The 21,638-nt window shown below is 46.3% G+C and overlaps 1 protein-coding gene across 3 annotated transcripts in view; it reads right to left on the reverse strand.

Annotated features, from left to right (window-relative positions):
- lamb2l (laminin, beta 2-like) overlaps positions 1-21,638 on the reverse strand; it is a 197,170-nt gene that overhangs the window by 20,208 nt on the left and 155,324 nt on the right. For all 3 annotated transcript variants that reach the window (XM_078543090.1, XM_078543089.1, XM_078543091.1), the window contains 6 exons: positions 20,939-21,156; positions 19,168-19,264; positions 17,413-17,788; positions 15,919-16,103; positions 6,246-6,487; positions 501-704 (listed from right to left, as the gene is read on the reverse strand). In XM_078543090.1, the coding sequence (XP_078399216.1) occupies positions 501-704; positions 6,246-6,487; positions 15,919-16,103; positions 17,413-17,788; positions 19,168-19,264; positions 20,939-21,156 (1,322 nt within the window). The remainder of the gene's footprint in view (positions 1-500; positions 705-6,245; positions 6,488-15,918; positions 16,104-17,412; positions 17,789-19,167; positions 19,265-20,938; positions 21,157-21,638) is intronic.

Below are 21,638 nucleotides of genomic sequence, written 5' to 3' on the forward strand. Positions count from 1 at the left end.
TCATGTTCCATCTATAGGAAGTGGAGATGTGTGTTTCTGACTCTGTCTCCTGTGGAGGTGATCAGAGAGGTCTGAGCCCACTGTATGACGTACTTTATCTGGGTAGCAGCCAGGGACTTCTGTACATCTAATCTGCATAATTAAAGGAGCTTAATGCCCTGAAAAGTTGGTGCCCAAAGTCTTAATTGTGCCCATACCTTCCCATTCAGAGGCTGTTACTGCCCCTTTAATCCTGATTTCAGGAAGTTAAAATCAAACCTCCTCACATCACTCAACCGAGGGTTTCCCACGATTCTTCCTCTCCCCTTCCCTTCTCCTCCTCCTCCCTCTCCCCTATTCCTCCCCCTCCCCATCACTTCCACCCACCCCCCCAGCTCCCCCAATTCTCTGCTCCTCCTTCTTTCCCCCCTTCACATTTTTATCTCTCTTTCCCCCTCACTCTCCATCTACACCTCATTCTCCAGCTCTCTTCCTCCCCTGACCCCCCCCACTCCACCTACCTTTTTAGAGACAGCATCGAGTTGGTGCTGAGTATCATGGAGTGCGATCGTTGAGTTGGTTGCTATACGCAGTGCCTCTGCCGACTGACTGAGAGCCCCGGTGCAGTGCTCTCCTCCACACCGACGACTCCCCGAGCTGTCCCGGCAGTTGGCACCTCCGCACGGGTCTGTGGCACAGTCCTGCCCACTGGACGACCCGCACACCTGGAACGAGACGGTAAACATGGTGAGGAAGGATACTGCACGGAGGGTCACTCCGGCACATAAGGAGATGGAGGGAAAGCACTGTGTGGGCAGGCAATAGAGCTGAGGGCTGAATGACCAAATCCTGTTCCTGATATCATGAATTATTGGTTGTAACTCAGTGGGTCGCATTCCCTCTCTCTCTCACCTGTGAGTCAGAAGATTGTCAGTTCAAATCCCACTTCAGCAACAAAATCCAGCCTGACAATGGATAAATACTTGAAGGGAAATATTTACAGGGCAATGGGGAAGGGTCAGGGGAGTGGGACTAATTGCTTTTTAAAGGGCTGGCACATGTGTGATGGGTCAAATGGTCCCTCTGTGCTTTATCACTTTTGGATTCTATGACATTCCAGTGCAGTATGAAGGAGTGTAGCACTGCTGGACCTAAAAGGTGCCAATGACAGGGGAGTTCTCCCCAGTGACCTGCAGCCAATATTTATCCCTCAAAGAACATCCCTAAAACAAAAATTATCTGTCATTTTTCACATTTGCTGTTTGTGGGATCTTGCTGTGCATGAGTTGGCTGCTGCATTTCCTACATTACATCATATTTTAGGAAGGGTGTGAGGGTCCTTGAGAGGGTGTGGAGGAGATTTACCAGAATGGTTCCAGGGATGAGGGATTTTAGTTACAAGGTTAGGTTGGAGAAGCTGAGGTTGTTGGAGTGAAGGAGATTGAGGGAGGATTTGACCGAGGTGGACAAGATTATGACAGGTTTAGATGAGGTAGACAAAGAAAAGCTGTTCCCATTGGCTGATGGTCCAAGGACTGGGGGACACAGATTTAAGACTTTTTGCTTTGCTCTAAATTTCTTAATAACTTTAGTGAACAAAAATTTATCAATCTTAGATTCAAAACTAACGATTGATCTAGCATCAATTGCCATTTTTTTATTCACTCATGGGATGAATAGGCCAGCATTTACTGCCCATCCCTAATTGCCCTTGTTCAGGGGGCACTTAAGAGTCAACCACATTGCTGTGGGTCTGGAGTCACATGTAGGCCAGACCAGGTAAGGACAGCAGATTTTATTCCCTAAAGGACATTAGTGAACCAGAAGGGTTTTTACATCAATTGACAATGGTTTGGAAACTGATTGAGCAGCAGTCATCATCAGACTTTTAATTCCAGATATTCATGGAATTCAAATTTTACCATCTACCATGGTGGGATTTGAACCCAGATCCTCACCCAGGGATATGAGTCAGCGACAATTCCACTATGCCACCGGCCTCCCCCTTAGACCCAGACTCCCCCTTAGACCCAGACTTCCCAGCCAGTTTCTGTCGATTGACCTTAGTTCCCCTGAATATCTTAAACACTTCGATCAAACCGCCCTTAACCTTTTAAATTCCAGAACTCGTTTATTCTCCCCTTGTAATTTAACCCTTTGAGTCCTGGTTCCATTCCAGTAAATCTATGCTGAGCTCCCTTTGAGGGCAATATATCTTTCCTAAGATGTGGCACCCAGAACAGCTAAAGACAAGGGCTTTGTAACTAGGGCTTTGTATGGCTGATGCGTTATTTCCGCACACTGTATTACATTCCTCTAGATAGAAAGGCCAGCAATCCATTAGCTTTTTTTGGTTATATTCTAAACATGTTCAGGGCATCTTAATGTGTGCCCGGACCCCCAAGTCTCTTTAGGCTTCCAGTGCTTCTAGCTTTTCATCATTTAAGTCTAAAATGGATGACCTCATATTGAAATCGATTTATGACAGTTTCACTGGTTCACTTGATCTGTGAATCTCTCTATGACGTGTCCAACCACACTGCTTGCTAGGTCACCAATGTTGTGTCATTGGCAAATCTGGATATCTGACTTCCTACCCATCATCTAAGTCGTTAATAATCAGCGAGAATCATTAAGGTGACAACACAGATCCTTGTGGGACACCACTAGTTACATTCTGCCAGTTAGAGTACCTGCTTATTATCTCCATTCCTTGTCTCCTGCTACTCAACCAGTTTCCAAACCAGGCCAATCATTTCCCTCCAATTCCATGAACTTCAACTACAGCTTAACAGTCTCTTAGGAGGGATGTCATCAGCACCTCTGCTCGACACAGAAAAGCTGCTCTCATTAGATTTAATGTTTTAAGCAAGCGATGAAGGGGGGTTCTGAGGAAGAACTTTTTTAGGCAGCGAGTGGTCAAAAGCTGGAAGGTGCTGCCCATGAGGGTGGTGGAAGCGGGGATTATTTTTATTCGTTCATGGGATGTGGGTGTCGCTGGCTAGACCAGCATTTATTGTCCATCCCTAGTTGCCCTTGAGAAGGTGGTGCTGAGCTGCCTTCTTGAACCGCTGCAGTCCATGTGGTGTAGGTACACCCACAGTGCTGTTAGGGAGGGAGTTCCTGGATTTTGACCTAGTGACAGTGAAGGAACGGCCGATATATTTCCAAGTCAGGATGGTGAGTGGCTTGGAGAGGAACTTCCAGGTGGTGATGTTCCCATGTATCTGCTGCCCTTGTCCTTCTAGATGGTAGTGGTCGTGGGTTTGGAAGGTGCTGTCGAAGGAGCCTTGGTGAATTCCTGCAGTGCATCTTGTAGATGGTACACACTGCTGCTACTGTGCATTAGTGGTGGAGGGAGTGAATGTTTGTGGATGTGGTGCCAATCAAGCGGGCTGCTTTGTCCTGGATGGTGTCAAGCTTCTTGAGTGTTGTGGGAGCTGCACTCATCCAGGCAAGTGGAGAGTATTCCATCACACTCCTGACTTGTGCCTTGTAGATGGTGGACAAGCTTTGGGGAGTCAGGAGGTGAGTTACATGTCGCAGGATTCCTAGCCTCTGACTGCTCTTGTAGCCACAGTATTTATATGGCTAGTCCAGTTCAGTTTCTGGCCAATGGTAACCCCCAGGATGTTGATAGTGGGGGATTCAGTAATGGTAATGCCATTGAACATCAAGGGGTGATGGTTGGATTCTCTCTTGTTGGAGATGGTCATTGTCTGACACTTGTGTGGCGCGAATGTTACTTGCCACTTGTCAGCCCAAACCTGGATATTGTCCAGGTCTTGCTGCATTTGGACATGGACTGCTTCAGGTAACCATCGATTTTAAAAGGAAATTGGATGGGCACTTAGGGAATATAACCTTACAGGGACAAGGGGGTAAAGCGGGGAAATAGGAAATCTGTCATGAGCTCGATGGGCCGAATGGTCTCCTATTGAGTTGTAATGACTCTGTGGCTCCATGACTCTAATTGGATAGTTCTTTCAAAGAATAAGAAATAGGTATAATGGGCTAAACAGCCCTGTTCCTGTGTTGTATAATTCGGTGATTCAAGACTCTGGTTTAACTGCTTACATTCATGATACCATTGGATTTGTTAACTGATTCCTAGAAACTTTATTTTTTGTTGGAACCCTAGGCCTTCGCTCGAGACATACAGATGTCTCTGCTGATGGATGATACCTCTCTGGAGCCAATGATCTTTCCCAAATTGATTGGATGAAACCTATTGACACAGAACAAAGCTTGCTTCACCCAACAGCCAGGTACAGTCAGCTGCTGCCATCTGAAGGTCAGAGATGGAACAGCAGCATGACCGTGACGGGTCAAAGCCAGCACAATGACAGATAAAACAATAACTTACATTTTTACAACAATTTTTAAGTAAGAAAAATCCCATGCGCTTTGCAGAGGCATAAACAGCCAAAATAAGATGTGGAGTCAAAGAAGGGGTGCCTCAAAGGTCAAAAGTTGCTTTTAAGGAGCGTCATAAAGGAGGAGAGTGGGGTCAAGAAATGGAGACACTAAAGCTGCAGCTGCCAATGGTGAAGTAATTAAAATTAAGGATATGTGAGAGGCCAGAACTGGAATTGGTGGAATGGAGAGAACGGAGTGAGGGCAGGGCGGCTCTGGTTGGAGCCAATTACAGAGCTAGGGAGGGGCAAACTGATTACCAAATACTGGATCCCTTATAAATACTGACACCCCCCCCACCGGGATCCTCTGTATATATTGACTGACTCCTGGAGACCCCTGTAAATACTCTCACACTCCTGGGGACTCCCTGTAAATACTGACACATTCCTGTGATCCCTCTGTCAATACTGTCACATGTCAACTCACCTAGTACCTCTGGACTCATGCAGACCTGAGATAAAGTTCTAAGTGTTTATTGCAGACTTCACTATACTGAAAAAAACACTCCTAAAAACACATTTACTACATTTACATTCCTTCAAATAAATAAAGCCTTACAAGAACAAACATTTCATTTAAGTACATAATCCCCAATAACAGCCATTGGAATTCATAGTCCCACTTCAAAGAGTCTATAACCACTTGTAGCTTTCAATTAAACTGTGAAATGGCAGGCATCCTGCTGTGGTAATGGATGGTTATGAAATCAGTCATGCAGAAGCCCTCATGCTTATGTTAACAGGCAGAGTGAAATAGCAAGCAATCTTTTTACCACTCCAGACATTTTTTTCAAAGATTTAAGGGTAGTGTCCTAGGCCCAAGCATCTTCAGTTGCTTCATCAGTGACCTTCCTTCCATCATAAGGTCAGAAGTGGGGATGTTCACTGATGATTGCACAATGTTTAGCACCATTCGCAACTCCTCAGATACTGAAGCAGTCCATGTCTAAATGCAGCAAGACCTGGACAATATCCAGGCTTGGGCTGACAAGAGGCAAGTAATATTCGCGCAAGTAACATTCGGTTACCATTGACCAGAAACTGAACTGGACTAGCCATATAAATACTGTGGCTACAAGTGCAGATCAGAGCTAAGAATTGTGTGACGAGTAACTCACCTCCTGACTCCTCAAAGCCTGTCCGTCATCTACAAGGCACAAGTCAGGAGTGTGATGGAATACTCCCCACTTGCCTGGATGAGTGCAGCTCCCACAGCATTCAAGAAGCTTGACACCATCCAGGACAAAGCAGCCTGCTTGATTAGTACCCCTTCCACAAACATTCACTCCCTCCACCACTGATGCACAGTAGCAGCAGTGTGTGTACCATCTACAAGATGCACTGCAGGAACTCACCAAGGCTCTTTAAGACAGCACCTTCCAAACCTGTGACCATTACCATCTAGAATGATGGTACCACATACATGGGAACACCACCACCTGGAAGTTCTCCTCCAAGTCTCTCACCATCCTGACTTGGAAATATATCGCCGTTCCTTCACTGTCGCTGGGTCAAAATCCTGGAACTCCCTCCCTAACAGCACTGTGGGTGTACCTACACCACATGGACTGCAGCGGTTCAAGAAGGCAGCTCACCACCACCTTCTCAAGGGCAATTAGGGATGGGCAATAAATGCTGGCCCAGCCAGTGAAGCCAACATCCCTTGAATGAATAAAATAAATGCTCACAGTCTCACACACATTCGTACAATGACACACACACACACACACGTACATTCGCAATCACTCCAGGGGTCACTGCACAGTGTGAGTTGAAGCTGAACTCTCTGAGGCTAGTTATTAGGGCTCCACTACTGCCAAGCTGTAAGAATGAGATTTGCTTCCTAACCTTCTCATTGATGCTTTCCACTGTCAGCTGCTGGACTTTACTCTCCAAATCCTTCAGCTGTTTTCTGTGAGCAGCTGTTGACTTTCTGAAGGTGTTTCCCTGCTGCTGCAGGAGCCTCTCGGTTTCTTGCCTTGTGCCCTGTGACTGTTCCACCAGGCTGTGTGGGCCAGATACTGACCCATTCACCACCTTCTCTGCCTCACAGGACTCCTGATAGTACTTGAGGATTGAATCATAGAACTCTGTAAAAGATGTGTTCATTCATTAATCTTCATGTTCTTTCGCAAAAATGTACACACATTGCGCCTGTTTCAGTGAAACAAACTAAGTGGCAGCCGTTCACTGGTCGATTCCCCGGGGCAATGTTTTGACCAATCAGAGTCAAGCTGCCTGGCTTAAATGGCAAACAGTGCTAGGCAGTTAACTGTCAGTCACCATCAACTGGTGCATTCTCCATGGAAATGCCTCTACCAATCAGAGTCCACTTGCCAACCAATCAGCACTCTCTTCTCATACAGTATAAATATGTTGTTTCCCCTGACATTAGTCTTCTTGCGATTGTCCCTGATGGGTGCAAGACGAAAAGGTTTGATAATAAATATCTCCTTTCTCAGCAATACTCAAGTTCTGTGCAATCAAATGACTATTTATTGCCCCTTCCTGGGTGGCCTGATCAGATGGTGGTGAGCTGCCTTCTTGAAACGAATGGCTCACTAAGCTACTTCAGGAGGGTAGTTGAGAGTAAACTGGAGACTGGAGTCACAAATAGGCTGAGACCGGGTAAGGGCGGCAGCTTCCCAACCCGAAATGACATGAGTGAACGAGCTGGGATTTTACCACAGTCTAGCCGCCTCACAGTCACTTTTACTGGTCCAAGATTTTGATTTCCAGATTTTTTTTAAGCTGAATTCAAATTCTCAAAATGCTCACTGTGGGATTTGAACTCCTGTTGCTTGGATTATTAGTCCAGTGAAATGACCACTGCACTGTCATACCACTCTGACTACAGTACAAGATGTCACAAATAGTTTTAATAAAACAGTTAATGTTGGTGACATCGATTGAGGGATAACTACTGACCAGGACACCAGAACAAGCTGCTCTGCCCCCAACAGTGTCTTGGGATTTTTAACATCTGCTAAGAAAACAGATCGATGGAGTATTGGTTTAGCATCTCAACCATTAGACGGCACCTGTGACAGTGTAGCACTCCCTTAGCACTGACCCTGTGACAGTGCAGCACTCCCACATACTGACCCTCCGACAGTGCAGCGCTCCCACAGCACTGGCACTAAAGTGTCAGAAAGATCTATATCAAATTAAAATTCACTGATGCCCCAAATATATTAGAACATTAATACGAAAATTTGGAATGAGAAGAACTATTACCCATAATCCCACCCCGGTGCCCCCCCCCTACCCCATCATAGATTCTACCCAGCCAGTTAATCTCCTTCTACACCCATTAGGACATCAGAGCATGAGGAGGCCATTCAGCCCCTTGAGCCTGTTCCACCCTCATTCAGTGAGAACATAACTGATCTGTGACTTAACTCCATAAACTCGCCTTTGCTCCATATCCTTTCATACCACAGGTTCACAAAAATCTATCAATCTCAGATTTAAACTTAACACTTCCCCAGAATCAAGTGTTGTTTGTAGAGGAGAGTTCCAAACTTTTACCACCCTTTGTGTGAAAAAGTGTTTCTTAATTTCACTGAAAGGTTTAACTCTAATTTTTAGACCCTGCCCCCTAATCCCAGACACCCCAACCAGCAGAAATAGTTTCTCTCTATTGACCCTATTTGTTGCTCGTAATATCTGGAAAACTTTGATCATCCCTGAGCCTTCTAAATTGCAAGGAATACAATCCTAGTCTGTGTAACCTCTCCTCATAATTTAACCCTTGGAGTCCAGGTATCAATCTGGTAAAAGCAAAATACTGCGGATGCTGGAAATCTGAAACACAAATAGAAAATGCTGGAAAAACTCAGCAGGTCTGACAGTATCTGTGGAGAGAGAAACAGAGTGAACATTTCGAGTCCGTATGACTCTTCTTCAGAGCTGCCTGAAAAAGAGTCTGAAGACTCACTCTTAAGTTTTAAGAATAAATTAGATAGATACATGGATGGGAGAGGTCTGGAGGGTTATGGACTAGGTGCAGGTCAATGGGACTAGCGGAATAATATTTCAGCACAGACTAGAAGGGCCAAATGGCCTGTTTTCTGTGCTGTAGTGTTCTATGGTTCTATGGTTCTAAGAGTCATACAGACTCAAAACGTTAACTCTGTTTCTCTCTCTACAGATGCTGTCAGACCTGCTGAGTTTTTCCAGCATTTTCTAACAATCAGGTAAATCTATGCTGCTCTTGCTCCAAGACCAATATATTCTTCCTTGTGTGGTCTAACCAAGGCTTTGTGTGGCTGTAGCATGACTGCTCCCCTCTTGTATTCTGACCTTCTAGATATAAAGGCCAGCATTCCTTTTACCTTATTAATTATTTTCCGTACCTGTTCGTGACATTTTAGTGATTTATTTACATGGACCTACAGTTCCCTGCTGTTTCTAACTTTTCATCGTTTAGAAAGTCTTCTCTTCTCTGTTTTAGGTCCTAAGTGAATGACCTCACAGTTGCTGACATTGAAATCCATTTGCCACAGTTTTGTTACTTTATCAATGTCTCTTTGTAACTTTATGCTCCCATTCACACTGCCTACAAAGTCTCCTCATTTATAATCATCAGTAAATTTGGATATTTATCTAGATTTATTTATTTTATTTGGATATCCTCTATTCCCAGCCATCCTCACACAGCCCAGCGACCAATGAAGATGCTGAACCCCTGAAAACAAGCCAAGCTGATCTAGCCCATGCACATTGTGGGATACCCAACAACTTGGCTGATTTTCACATGCGGTGTGACTGTCTGGTAGCGATGGGAGGACTCATGACCAATCCAGACATACGTATCTGTGAACCCAACAAAGGGACTGGAATAGTCAACATTAACAAGCCTGATTATATTGACAAAAGGCACACCGTTCTTAATGACAGGTCCAAATTCATATCCATTGGACCTGTTGCTAAGCAAAACCATGTTCAAAAGTAACTTACAAAAACACTTGTTGGAATTGAGTGAGAGTAATGAGCTGCCTGGGGGTGTATATGACAGGATTTGTCCTCACGGTTCACTGTCTACACATATGGATGGGCTGCCCAAGACACACAAAAGTGATGTCTCTTTACGCCCGATCTCACCTATGACCAGTTCTGTACAACATGAACTGTCTAAATGGTTGGACGAGTTGCTACAATCAGTTCTGAATGAGTTTTCCACATACAGAGTGAAGGATTCCCTCACCTTTGTGAAGATCACACAGGACCTGCATATCGATAACAATGCCGTGTCCATGTGCTCATTCGACACTGCTAGCCTATTCACTAATTCCACTTAAGGAAGCCATAGATATTTGCACCATGTCACTATATCATAGCGATCTAGACACACCATCATTGTCTGAATCTGTATTCATTGAACTTATGAACTCAGTAACTCGCACAGTTGAGTTCAGTTTTAATGACACCATGTATACCCAAAGAGCTGGTATTGTCATGGGATCCCCTCTAGGCCCAGCTCTCACCAACATCATCATCGTTTTCAATGAGAAACATGTCTTCAATGGAATGACCCCTAACCTCTTACCCCTTGCATGTTTCTGATGTAAATGATACATTTGCTATATATAGGATGAGGAGTGGGTCTAAGACTAGTATTTTAAACTTAAATAAGGGCAACTATGTGGGCACATCTGAGCTGGCTGAGGTGAACTGGGATACTAGGCTAGAGGATAGATCAATAGAGAAGCAGTGGCAGACATTTAAGGGGATATTTCAGAATACACAGAATAAGTATATTCCTACTATAAAGAAAAATTAAATGGGGAGGACCCACCGGCCATGGTTAACTAAAGAAGTTAAGGAAAGCATCAAACTTAAGGAAAAAGCATATAACTGTGCAAAGATGAGTGGCCGGTCAGGTGATTGGCCAGAATATAAAGAATGGCAGATAATAACTTAAAGGTTAATCAGGAGAAAGAAATTAATGTATGAGAGGAAGCTAGCTAGAAATGTAAAAATGGATAGCAGGTGTTCTACAGGTGTTTAAAAAGGAAAAAAGTGAGTGTTGGTCCTCTAGAGAGTGACAGTGGGGAGATAATAGTAGATGATAAGGAAATGGCGGATGAAATGAACAAATATTTTGCTTCTGTCTTCACTATAGAGGATACAAATACTTTCCAGTAATAGCTGTAAATCAGGAGATGGAAGGGAGAGGGGAACTTGATGAAATTACAATCACTAAGGAGGTGGTACTGAGCAAATTGATGGAGATGCGGCTGACAAGTCTCCGGGAATCTGATGGACTTCATCCTAGGGTCTTAAAAGAGGTGGATAATGGAGTAATAGATGCATTGGTGTTAATTTTCCAAAATTCTCTAGATTCTGGAAAGGTTCCATCAGAAAGTAGTAAATATAACCGCTCTATTCAAGAAGGGAGGGAGGCAGAAAACAGGAAACTATAGGCCAGTTAGCTTGACATCTGTCATGGGGAAGGTGTTAGAATTGATCATTAAGGAGGTTATAGCTGGGAACTTAGAGAAACTTAAGATAATTGGTAAGAGTCCGTGTGGTTTTGTTAAAGGGAAATCATGTTTAACCAATTTATTGGAGTTTTTTGAAGGAGTAACATGCACTGTGGATAAAGGGGAGCCTGTAGATGTGCTGTACTTTGATCTCCAGAAGGTATTTGATAAGGTGCCACATCAAAGGTTAATGTGGAAAATAAAAGCCCATGGTGTAGGGGGTAACATATTAACATGGATAGAAGGTTGGCTGGCTGGCAGAAAGCAGAGAAATTTTGGCAGGATGTGACAAGTGGTGTCCTGCAGGGGTCTGTGCTGGGGCCTCAGTTTTTTACAATTTATATCAATGACATAGATGAGGTGAGTGAAGACATGGTAGCTAAATTTGCAGATGACACAAAGATGGACAGGAAAGTATGATGTGAAGAGGACATAAGGGATTTGCAGACAGATATGGATAGGTTGAGTGAATGGGCAAAAATCTGGCAGATGGAGTGCAATGTGGAAAAATATGAAGTTGTTCACTTTGGCAGAAAGAATAAAAAGAACATGGCTATATGGAGAATGGCTGCAGAATTCCAAGGTGCAGAGGGATCTAGGTGTTCTAGTGCACGAGTCACAAAAAGTTAGTATGCAGGTGCACCAAGTAATTACGAAGGCTAATGGAATGCTATCCTTTATTACGAGAGGGATTGAACATCAAAGTAAGGGTGTTATGCTTCAGTTACACAGGGCATTGGAAAGACCATGGCTGGGATTTTCCGTGCCCGCTGGTGTCGGGCTTGTTCGGTGGCGTGAGCGGACAACATGGCGAGAAGCCCAAAAATCGGTTTCACGACAGCGCAAAACCAGTTTGCGATTGTCCGCTCAGCCCACCGATGGCGGGCCGCGTTTCCTGCCAAGGATGTCGGGAATCTCATTGTAATACATCAACATATCAGTATAAGGCCAGGCCGCCAGACTCATTAACCCCCCCTTGCTGGATTGTCCACCCATGTTGGCAGGAAAACCCGCCAACGTGTTTCACTGCAGCATATATAACGTCTGCACTTGGCAGGCTGAACTTCGGTCGGGACTTCAAGGTTTGTTTGCCTACAGTCAGCACTCACAGTCATCAGCGCCAGGATTCTCAGACAGCACCACATCACTTTTAGGGGGGCTCATGGGCAGGTCTCTACCTACCAGACCAGCTGTATGTGGGTGGCTTTTCATTGGCTGGAGGACTAGGGCTTGCTTGGGGAAGGGGGAGAAGTGGCCTCAGGCAAGGGAAGAGGCTGCAGGGTGAGAGCTGTACTGGGGAAGGACAGTATCCCAGGGTGTGTGTGGGGCACATGTTGATCTGGGCAAGTGGCCTCAAGATGGTGAGGGCTGAGGAGGCAGCCTCCAGAGAAGGTGAGGCCAGATGGAGATGTGAGGGTGTGTGTGTGTGAGAATGGGTGGTGATGTCCCTTGAGTGAGATGTCAGTGAATGTGTGATGGGCTTGAGTGTGACATCTAAAAGGTGCTCGAGGGCTGCAGTCTTCTTGCCTTTCGGGGCCATGTCTTCTTTGCTGCAGTCCTGGGCTGGAAGTGCTGAGCGCGGCTGCACTTTAAATGTGGTGTCTGGTGTGATGATGCGGTGAGGTGATGGCAGACGGGCGAATGAGAGCCCACCCGCCATGGAAACGGGGTGTTTCCTGGGAATGTATAAGTAATGCAGCGGGTTTGGGATGATACGGCGTGAAAACCCGCCATTGCAGCCGACGGGTAAAACGTTTTACCCACCCGCTACCACACTTAGTGCAAATCTGGGACTATTCCGCCCCACATTTCGAATACTGTGTGCAGTTTTGGTCTCCTTATTTAAGGAAGGATGTAAATGCGTTAGAAGCGGTTTACAGGAGGTTTACTAGCCTGATAACTGGAATGAGTGGTTGTCTTATGAGGAAAGGTTAGACAGACTGGGCTCATTTCCAATCAAGAGTTTAGAAGAGTGAGGGGTGATTTGATTGAAGTTTACAAGATCCTGAACGGTCTTGACAAGGTGGATGTGGAAAGGATGTTTCCTCTTGTGGGTGAGTCCAGAACTAGGGGGCACTGGTTTAAAATTAAGGGTCACCCTTTTAGGACAGAGATGAGGAGAATTTTTTTCTCTCAGAGGGTCATGTGACTTTGGAACTCTCTGCCTCAGAAGGCAGTAGAGGCGGCGTCATTGAATATTTTTTAGGTAGAGGTACATGGATTCTTGTTAGGCAAGGGAATCAAAGGTTACGGGAGGTAGATGGGAATGTGGAACTTGAAACGCAAACAAATCAGCCATAATCTTAACGAATGGTGGAGCAGGTTCGAGGGGCCGAAAGGCCTACTTCTGCTCCTATTTCGTATGTTCATATATTTGAATCTGCAGCTGCATGTGAGAAATTCCTTACACAATCGAGTGTGCTCCATCTTGCGCTCAAATTCACCTTTGGAATGAAGCAGTCAAACGAACTCCCTTTCCTCAACATGTAAGTTCAGAAATCTGCCAATGGGTTTTCTACTACTGTCTACCTCATACTGCCTTCACTGGTCAACAGACACATTGGGATTCCTATAGTTCCATGCGCAATAAGATTGGCCTTATCAGCAACCTCGCAAATAGGGCCCGAGCCTTTTGCAATCTGTGCAAGCTTGATGCTGAAATAGAGCACATCAGAGCCATCCTGCAGGATAATGGCTACTCTGATCCGATCATTACTCGCTGAATATCATGCAAACTCGTGAATGGGCCTAAGGCTGCCACTTTTGTTTTGAAAAGTGCTCAGTCTACCTCAGGTTACCCTGGAAGGGTAAGGTAAGGTATCTCAAAAACTTAAGCAACAGGTGAAGCTAGTCATTTCACGTTGCTACTGTGTACTAGCAACATGAGTGACATTCTCTGCTAAACATGGTGCTACTGTCAAGCCAAAAAGACATTCTGTCTTCCACACAAATGAATAATGTGGTATATGAATTTCAGTGTGATGCCAGGTATGTAGGCCATATGTCCCAACAACTGGCAGATTGTATCAAACAGCACGTCCCTTCGTCTGTTCACAACAGGAAAATTACTGACTGCACCCAACCAGCCCATGCCTGCAAAACTCAGAACATAGTGCCCGATATTAGATGTGATTCCACGATTGGACAACACTTACTAAACAATCTTGATTGTGCTAAGAATTACACTGATGATCAATTTAAGATTATCAGTCAGGCTCATAGTGTGGCTCATTTATGTGTGCTAGAAGCTACATATATTCACACATAGGACCCTGTCCTTTGCAGACAGAAAGAACATGTCCACACATTGCACCTTTATCAACTAAACAAAAGATTAGGGACAGCCATTCCTTGGTTCACTCCCCATGGCAATGCATTGACCAATCAGAGTCGACCTGCCTATTTGAATTTAAACAAAAGCTTGGGAGTTAACTGTTCCTTGGTGCATTTTCCATGGCAATGCCTCTACCAATCAGAGTACACTTGCCAACCAATCAGCACCCTCTGCTCATGCAGTATACATTGTTGTTCCCATATGAAATTTGGTATTCTTGCAAATCTGTCCTGATGAGTGCAAGACAAAAAGTTTTGACAGCATGTCTCTTTTTTCCTCAATACTCAAGTTCTTTAGGACCAAGTGACTAAATTTGGACTTTCGAATCCATCATCTAAGCCATTAATAAATACGATGAATAGTTGAGTCCTCAATACAGATCCTTGCAGGACACCAGCAGACCCATTCTGCCAATTAGATTATCTGCCCATTATCTCCTCTGTCTCCTGCTGCTCAGCTACTTTCCTAACCAGGCCAATAATTTGCCTTCAATGCTTTAAAGTTCACTTTTGTCAAACAGTGAGGAGTTTTATCAAATGCCTTCCGGAAATATAAATAACATCCATAGACATTCCCCTGTCCACTACTTCAGTCGCCTCTTCAAAAAATTCAATCAGGTTGGCAAATGAACTTCAACACAGACACAAGTGAGGTTGTACATTTTGACAGAAGAATAGGGAGGTCACTTATTACTTGGAGGTTGTGAGTCTGGGTGGGGTAGAGGAACAAAGCGATCTCGGAGTACAAATACACCAATCACTAAAAGTTACTCCACAGGTTAGCAAGGTAATTAAAAAAAACAAACCAAGCACTGGGTTTTATTTCTAAAGGGATTGTAAAGTAGGGAAGCTATGTTAAATGTGTATCAAGCCTTGGTTGGACCATACTCAGAGTACTGTGTGCAGTTCTGGCCGCCATTTTATAAGACGATAGGTCTGGATTTTACGGGCCCCCCCACCAGGCATGTTTTCAACGGGAGGGGGGGAGCATTTAAAATATGATGGGCGGGTAGCCCACCCCCAACCCGGACTCCATTATACAGGGGCGGGTAAGGTGCCCACTAGCCTGCCCACCCTTAGACCTACTGAGGCCCTTAAATAGCCAGTTAATGGCCACTTAATAACCTCAATGCAACTCCACTGCCATAATACACTGGGGCTGTGGAAGGGAGGCAGGAGAGGGAAGGTCACTTTTTCATGAAAGTTGGTGAAAGGGTGAGAAGAAAGGACAGGGCTCATATCCTTTGGGGGGGTCCCCTGTGCACACTGGGGGGCACCCTCCCAAGATGTTACCTCCCACTTTGTGCCTCCCCGCCTGGCCTCCAAAACCTGCCCACCCCCCTACCACACTCCCTAGGGTGCCTGGTCTCTCCCTGCCCAAAAAGCCCTGGACTTACCCAAGCCTGGTCGCCATTGATATTCTTCAATGCTGTCTGGGCAGCGCCCACTACTGAACTCTGGTGCTGCTGGGACTGCAAGAGTTGCCGGCCAATCAGATTCAATAGTAACTTTCAAAAGGGAATTGGATAAATACTTGTGGGGAAGAAAAATTGCAGGACTCTGGGGAAAGAGCAGGGGAGTGAAACTAATTGAATAGCACAGGGACGATGGGCTGAATGACCTCTTTCTGAATTTTGTGCTTTTATGACTCATGTGGGCTCCGTCCCGAGTTCAGTAAACTCAGCAGAGGAAAGACACACCTTTAAAATTTGACGTTATAAATTTCTCCAGTTCCTTTGCTTTCCGGATAACCGACTTGTTCAGATTCGTGGTTTCCTCCTCCAGTTGTTTTATGTCTCTTTCTGCTTTGCTGTTTGCTGCCTGTGTCCTTGATGTGTCTTCCACTAACGTATCCATCCTCTGAGACAGTTGCTTCATCTCCTGCCTGACAGACAGTAAGGGAATATTCACTCTGAGGGAGAGCAGGAATAACTGAGACACTGGAATAACTCAACGCCGGACAATGAGTGAGAGCAGGGGCATGTGGTTAGATTCGAGGTTATCATTTCTTTCTGTGAGAGTTTTATCTGTGAAATGCAGGGCCATAGAGTCTCCAAATGACTACTTTGCAAAAAAAAACACAACGGGATTTTCTTTACTCAATGAGTGGCATTATTGCAGTGGATACAAATTCAATACTAACCTTCAACAGGGAACTGGAGAAATAGTTGAAGGAAAAGTCATTGCAGGGATTTGAGGGAAGAATGAAGGAGTGGAACTAACTGGATTTCTCTTCCGAGGAGCCAGTGCAGACTTGATGGGCCAAATGGCCTCCTTCTGTGCTGTAAGGCTCTATCATTCTATGGAATAGTGTGGCATGAGCTGGGTGGTGGGACTGGGACGGAAGATAACGTAGTGCACACATGGGGAATCCAACCTGGAGCCTGGCTCTTTGGAATCATTGAAGTAACCAAGTGAGCCAATGTTACTCTGGGCGCAAAGTGGCAGATTTTCACGGCTTAGGCCCAGGCAGCTGAAGGCACAGCTGCCAAGATGGAAACTGGGGGCTGTACAAGTGGTTAGAACTGAAGGGGTGCAGAGATCTCGGAGAGTTGTGGGGCTGGAGGAGATGACAGGGGTGGGGATGGGTGTGAGGCCACGGTGGGATTTAAAAACACGCATGAGAATTTTAAAATCATGACATTGTTAGACTGGGAACCAACGTAGGTCAGTGAGGAGGAGGTGATAGGGGAACGGAATTTACTGCAAGTTGACAGAGGGTAGAATGACGGTGTGGGGGGGGTGGAGGGTGGCCAGGGACGGGCAGGAGTGCATTGGGATAGTCAAGTCTAGAGGGAACAAAGGGTTAGGAAGATAGGAACACACTGAAATGGGCAGAGTCAGGCGATGTTACAGGAAATGGTCAGTCTTAGTGATGCTGCAGATCGAGGATGAGAAGCTCAGTTCAGGGCCAAATATGACAGTAAGGTAGCAAATAGACTGCTTCAGCAGCAGAGAGCTGCAGGGAGAAGGATGGAGCTGGTAGCTCGGGGACAGAGTTTGGGATAGGGAAGGAAGACAATTGCAATATTTAATTGGAGGGGACTTCTGCTCATCTGATTCACGTTGACAAAGTCATTCACTGTTGGGTCTGAATAACAGCTGGGGCAGTTGGGAGATTAAACTCATCACCAAGTGTAGTTTGTCTAAAAGCCACAAACTCACGCGTAGCATCACTCTGCGCATGACTCTACCTGAGCCTGTCGACGAGATCACTTAGCTCTTCCAGCAACTCCTTACTGACGATAGGATGTCCTCGCACCAACTCCTGCACGTCCTTCAGCTTCTCCTCCAGCTCCTGCAGCTGGCGATTTGCACCCCCGCTCACCCCAGACACTGCGATCCGATGCACTGTTTCCTTGAGGGAACGCAGCAGCTCTCCCAGCCGCCTAATTTCCTCATCCCACAAATCGAAGCAGGCGTGGCAGCGAGTGCAGCTTGGGAACCGCCCGTGGTAACCGCGGTTACACTGGTCACACCGGGAGCCTGTGTAACCCTCTCTGCAGAAGCAGAAACCTGTAGAACGGTTGCATTGTTGTGTCTCCGAACCGTCTGGATCACAGACACAAGCTGTGGAGAGAGGAGAAGACATTCAGATACTCGAGATGCTGGTTCCCCTGATTCTATTGTGCTCATCACAGAGCAGGAGCTCGTGGAATGGAACACTTAATATTTCACTGCACCAGTGTCATCATTGACACTGCACAGGATTAATACAGAGTAAAGCTCCCTCTACACTGTCCCCATCAAACACTCCCAGGACAGGTACAGCACGGGGTTAGATTCAGAGTAAAGCTCCCTCTACACTCTCCCCATCAAACACTCCCAGGACAGGTACAGCACAGGGTTAGATACAGAGTAAAGCTCCCTCTACACTGTCCCCATCAAACACTCCCAGGACAGGTACAGCATGGGGTTAGATACAGAGTAAAGCTCCCTCTACACTGTCCCCATCAAACACTCCCAGGACAGGTACAGCACAGGGTTAGATTCAGAGTAAAGCTCCCTCTACACTCTCCCCATCAAACACTCCCAGGGCAGGTACAGCACGGGGTTAGATACAGAGTAAAGCTCCCTCTACACTGTCCCCATCAAACACTCCCAGGACAGGTACGCACGGGGTTAGATACAGAGTAAAGCTCCCTCTACACTGTCCCCATCAAACACTCCCAGGGCAGGTACAGCGCAGGGTTAGATACAGAGTAAAGCTGCCTCTACACTGTCCCCATCAAAAACTCCCAGGACAGGTACAGCACAGGGTTAGATACAGAGTAAAGCTCCCTCTACACTGTCCCCATCAAACACTCCCAGGACAGGTACAGCATGGGGTTAGATACAGAATCACAGAATCACACAGTGCAGAAGAGGCCCTTTGGCCCATCGAGTCTGCACCGACACGTGAGAAACACCTGACCTACCTACCTAATCCCATTTACCAGCAACAGGCCCATAGCCTTGAATGTTGTGACGTGCCAAGAGCTCATCCAGGTACTTTTTAAAGGATGTGAGGCAACCCACCTCCACCACCCTCCCAGGCAGCGCATTCCAGACTGTCACCACCCTTGGGTAAAAAAGTTTTTCCTCACATCCCCCCTAAACCCTCTGCCCCTCACCTTGAACTTATGTCCCCTCGTGACTGACCCTTCAACTAAGGGGAACAGCTGCTCCCTATCCACCCTGTCCATGCCCCTCATAATCTTGTACACCTCGATCAGGTCGCCCCTCAGTCTTCTCTGCTCCAACGGAAACAACCCAAGTCTATCCAACCTCTCTTCATAACTTAAATGTTTCATCCCAGGCAACATCCTGGTGAATCTCCTCTGCGCCCCCTCCAGTGCAGCACTCCTTTGCACTCTCTTATTGTTTGTATCTTTGGAAGAACTCCACTGATGCCAGACATTCCCACCCTTCCTGGGAAAGTCTGTATTCCTGGGTTCCTGATTCCTTACCCTGACATGACAGTCCGGGGTTTCCCCAGTAACCTTCCCGGCATTCCGAGCAGGTCCGACCTCCAAATCCTGGACGACACTCGCACTGGCCTGTGAACTGAGCAACACAAACAGGAATCAGCAAGGCGGACAAGCTGAGGAACAGTCACAATTACAGGGGTGGTGGGGGGGTGGGGAAAGGAGGGAGGGAGCGGGATGTGTGTTGGGGACGTGAGTAGAGAGTTCAGTGCCAGGGCCATCGCAGTGATTCAGTCGGTTGTGAAACAGGCTTCTCGCTGCTTTTCACAGGTGCAGCTGTACCCGAGAGAAGGGGCAATTTCAACCTCGCCGGGCCAGCTGGGGAAAGTTAAAATCATCCTGAACACACAAGGGATAAGGGGTGGCTCATCAGATATATAGCTTGTGCCTCAGAGTCAGAAGGTCCCCAAAGCAATCCCCACGCCAGAGACCTGAACCCCATAATCCAGGCTGAAACTCAGTGCAGTACTGAGGGAGTGCTGCACTGCCACAGAGTCAGTACTGAGGGAGTGCTGCACTGTCGGAGGGTCAGTACTGAGGGAGTGCTGCACTATCAGAGGGTCAGTACTGAGGGAGTGCTGCACTATCAGAGGGTCAGTACTGAGGGAGTTCTGCACTGTCAGAGGTTCAGTACTGAGGGAGTTCTGCACTGAGGGAGGGTCAGTACTGAGGGAGTGCAGCACTGTCAGAGATGTTGTATTTCAGTTGGGATGTGATACTTCGAGGCCCCACCTACCCAGTTATGTGGGTATAAAATATCTCAAGGCCTCTGTTGGAACAGTGTTTGATGAGGACAGTGTAGAGGGAGGTTTACTCTGTATCTAACCCCGTGCTGTACCTGCCCTGGGAGTGTTTGATGGGGACAGTGTAGAGGGAGCTTTACTCTGTATCTAACCCCGTGCTGTACCTGTCCTGGGAGTGTTTGATGGGGACAGTGTAGAGGGAGCTTTACTCTGTATCTAACCCCTGCTGTACCTGTCCTGGGAGTGTTTGATGAGGACAGTGTAGAGGGAGGTTTACTCTGTATCTAACCCCGTGCTGTACCTGCCCTGGGAGTGTTTGATGGGGACAGTGTAGAGGGAGGTTTACTCTGTATCTAACCCCTGCTGTACCTGTCCTGGGAGTGTTTGATGGGGACAGTGTAGAGGGAGCTTTACTCTGTATCTAACCCCGTGCTGTACCTGTCCTGGGAGTGTTTGATGGGGACAGTGTAGAGGGAGCTTTACTCTGTATCTAACCCCTGCTGTACCTGTCCTGGGAGTGTTTGATGGGGACAGTGTAGAGGGAGCTTTACTCTGTATCTAACCCCGTGCTGTACCTGTCCTGGGAGTGTTTGATGGGGATAATGTAGAGGGATCTTTACTCTGTATCTAACCCCGTGCTGTACCTGTCCTGGGAGTGTTTGATGGGGACAGTGTAGAGGGAGCTTTACTCTGTATCTAACCCCGTGCTGTACCTGTCCTGGGAGTGTTTGATGGGGACAGTGTAGAGGGAGCTTTACTCTGTATCTAACCCTGTGCTGTACCTGCCCTGGGAGTGTTTGATGGGGACGGTGGGATGCTTGAGAAGTGTAAACTGGATGAATTTTTAAATTACAATTGACGGTAGATATATAGCATTCTGAATTATATAATGCTGAAAACATTCATTAAAAGCGTTTCCAAATATTCTACTGATCACTGGAAAGCTGAAATTGTAAAATATTACTGAGATAAATTCTGTGATGAGGAAACAGAAGATTGGGAATATTTACCATGTTGCAGAGCGGTGTGTGAGAATGTTCCGGATTGCACCCGCAGTGCTCGCAGCCTTGCAAACTGCCGAAGTTCCAGTAATTGGGTTCACACTGGTCACAGTTCATTCCGATGACATTCTCCCTGCAGGGACACTGTCCAGTAATTCTGTCACAGTGGCAGATATCTCTGGGGTTACACTGGGGCTCCAGTGTACCCTGAATGTTACATGTACAGCCTGAGGAGATGATAAACAAACAGCAATGTTATCTCCTTTAGTTCTGGGCATTACCTTTGTGACAATCAGCAACAATTCTAATTTCCCTTTTATTAAGAGATTCTTCACTTCCTTGCCAAATGACATCAATTCTTCACTGCTCTCCAGTCCCACTAAGAACACAGGAAACAGCAGCAGCATTAGATAATATGGTGCCCCTTGAGTCTGCACCATCATGACTGATCTTGGGCATCCACTCCAGCTTCCCCCGTTCCCCATATCCTTTGATTCTCCAAGAGATCAAAAATCAGTCAATCTGAGCCTTAAATACACTCAACAATGTGTGCTGCTCAATCCTATTGGTCGACAGCCAAGTGCAATCCTGTGCACTGACCACACTTTCCAGCAGTGGCTACTGATCAATCCGGCTGGCTTACAATTCACAGCACAGAAGGAGGCCATTCAGCCCATCGAGCCTCTGGCATAGCTAGTTCTTCAGTTGG

Source organism: Cetorhinus maximus, chromosome 6 (assembly GCF_964194155.1).
Source record: "Cetorhinus maximus chromosome 6, sCetMax3.hap1.1, whole genome shotgun sequence".
Taxonomy (NCBI): domain Eukaryota; kingdom Metazoa; phylum Chordata; class Chondrichthyes; order Lamniformes; family Cetorhinidae; genus Cetorhinus; species Cetorhinus maximus.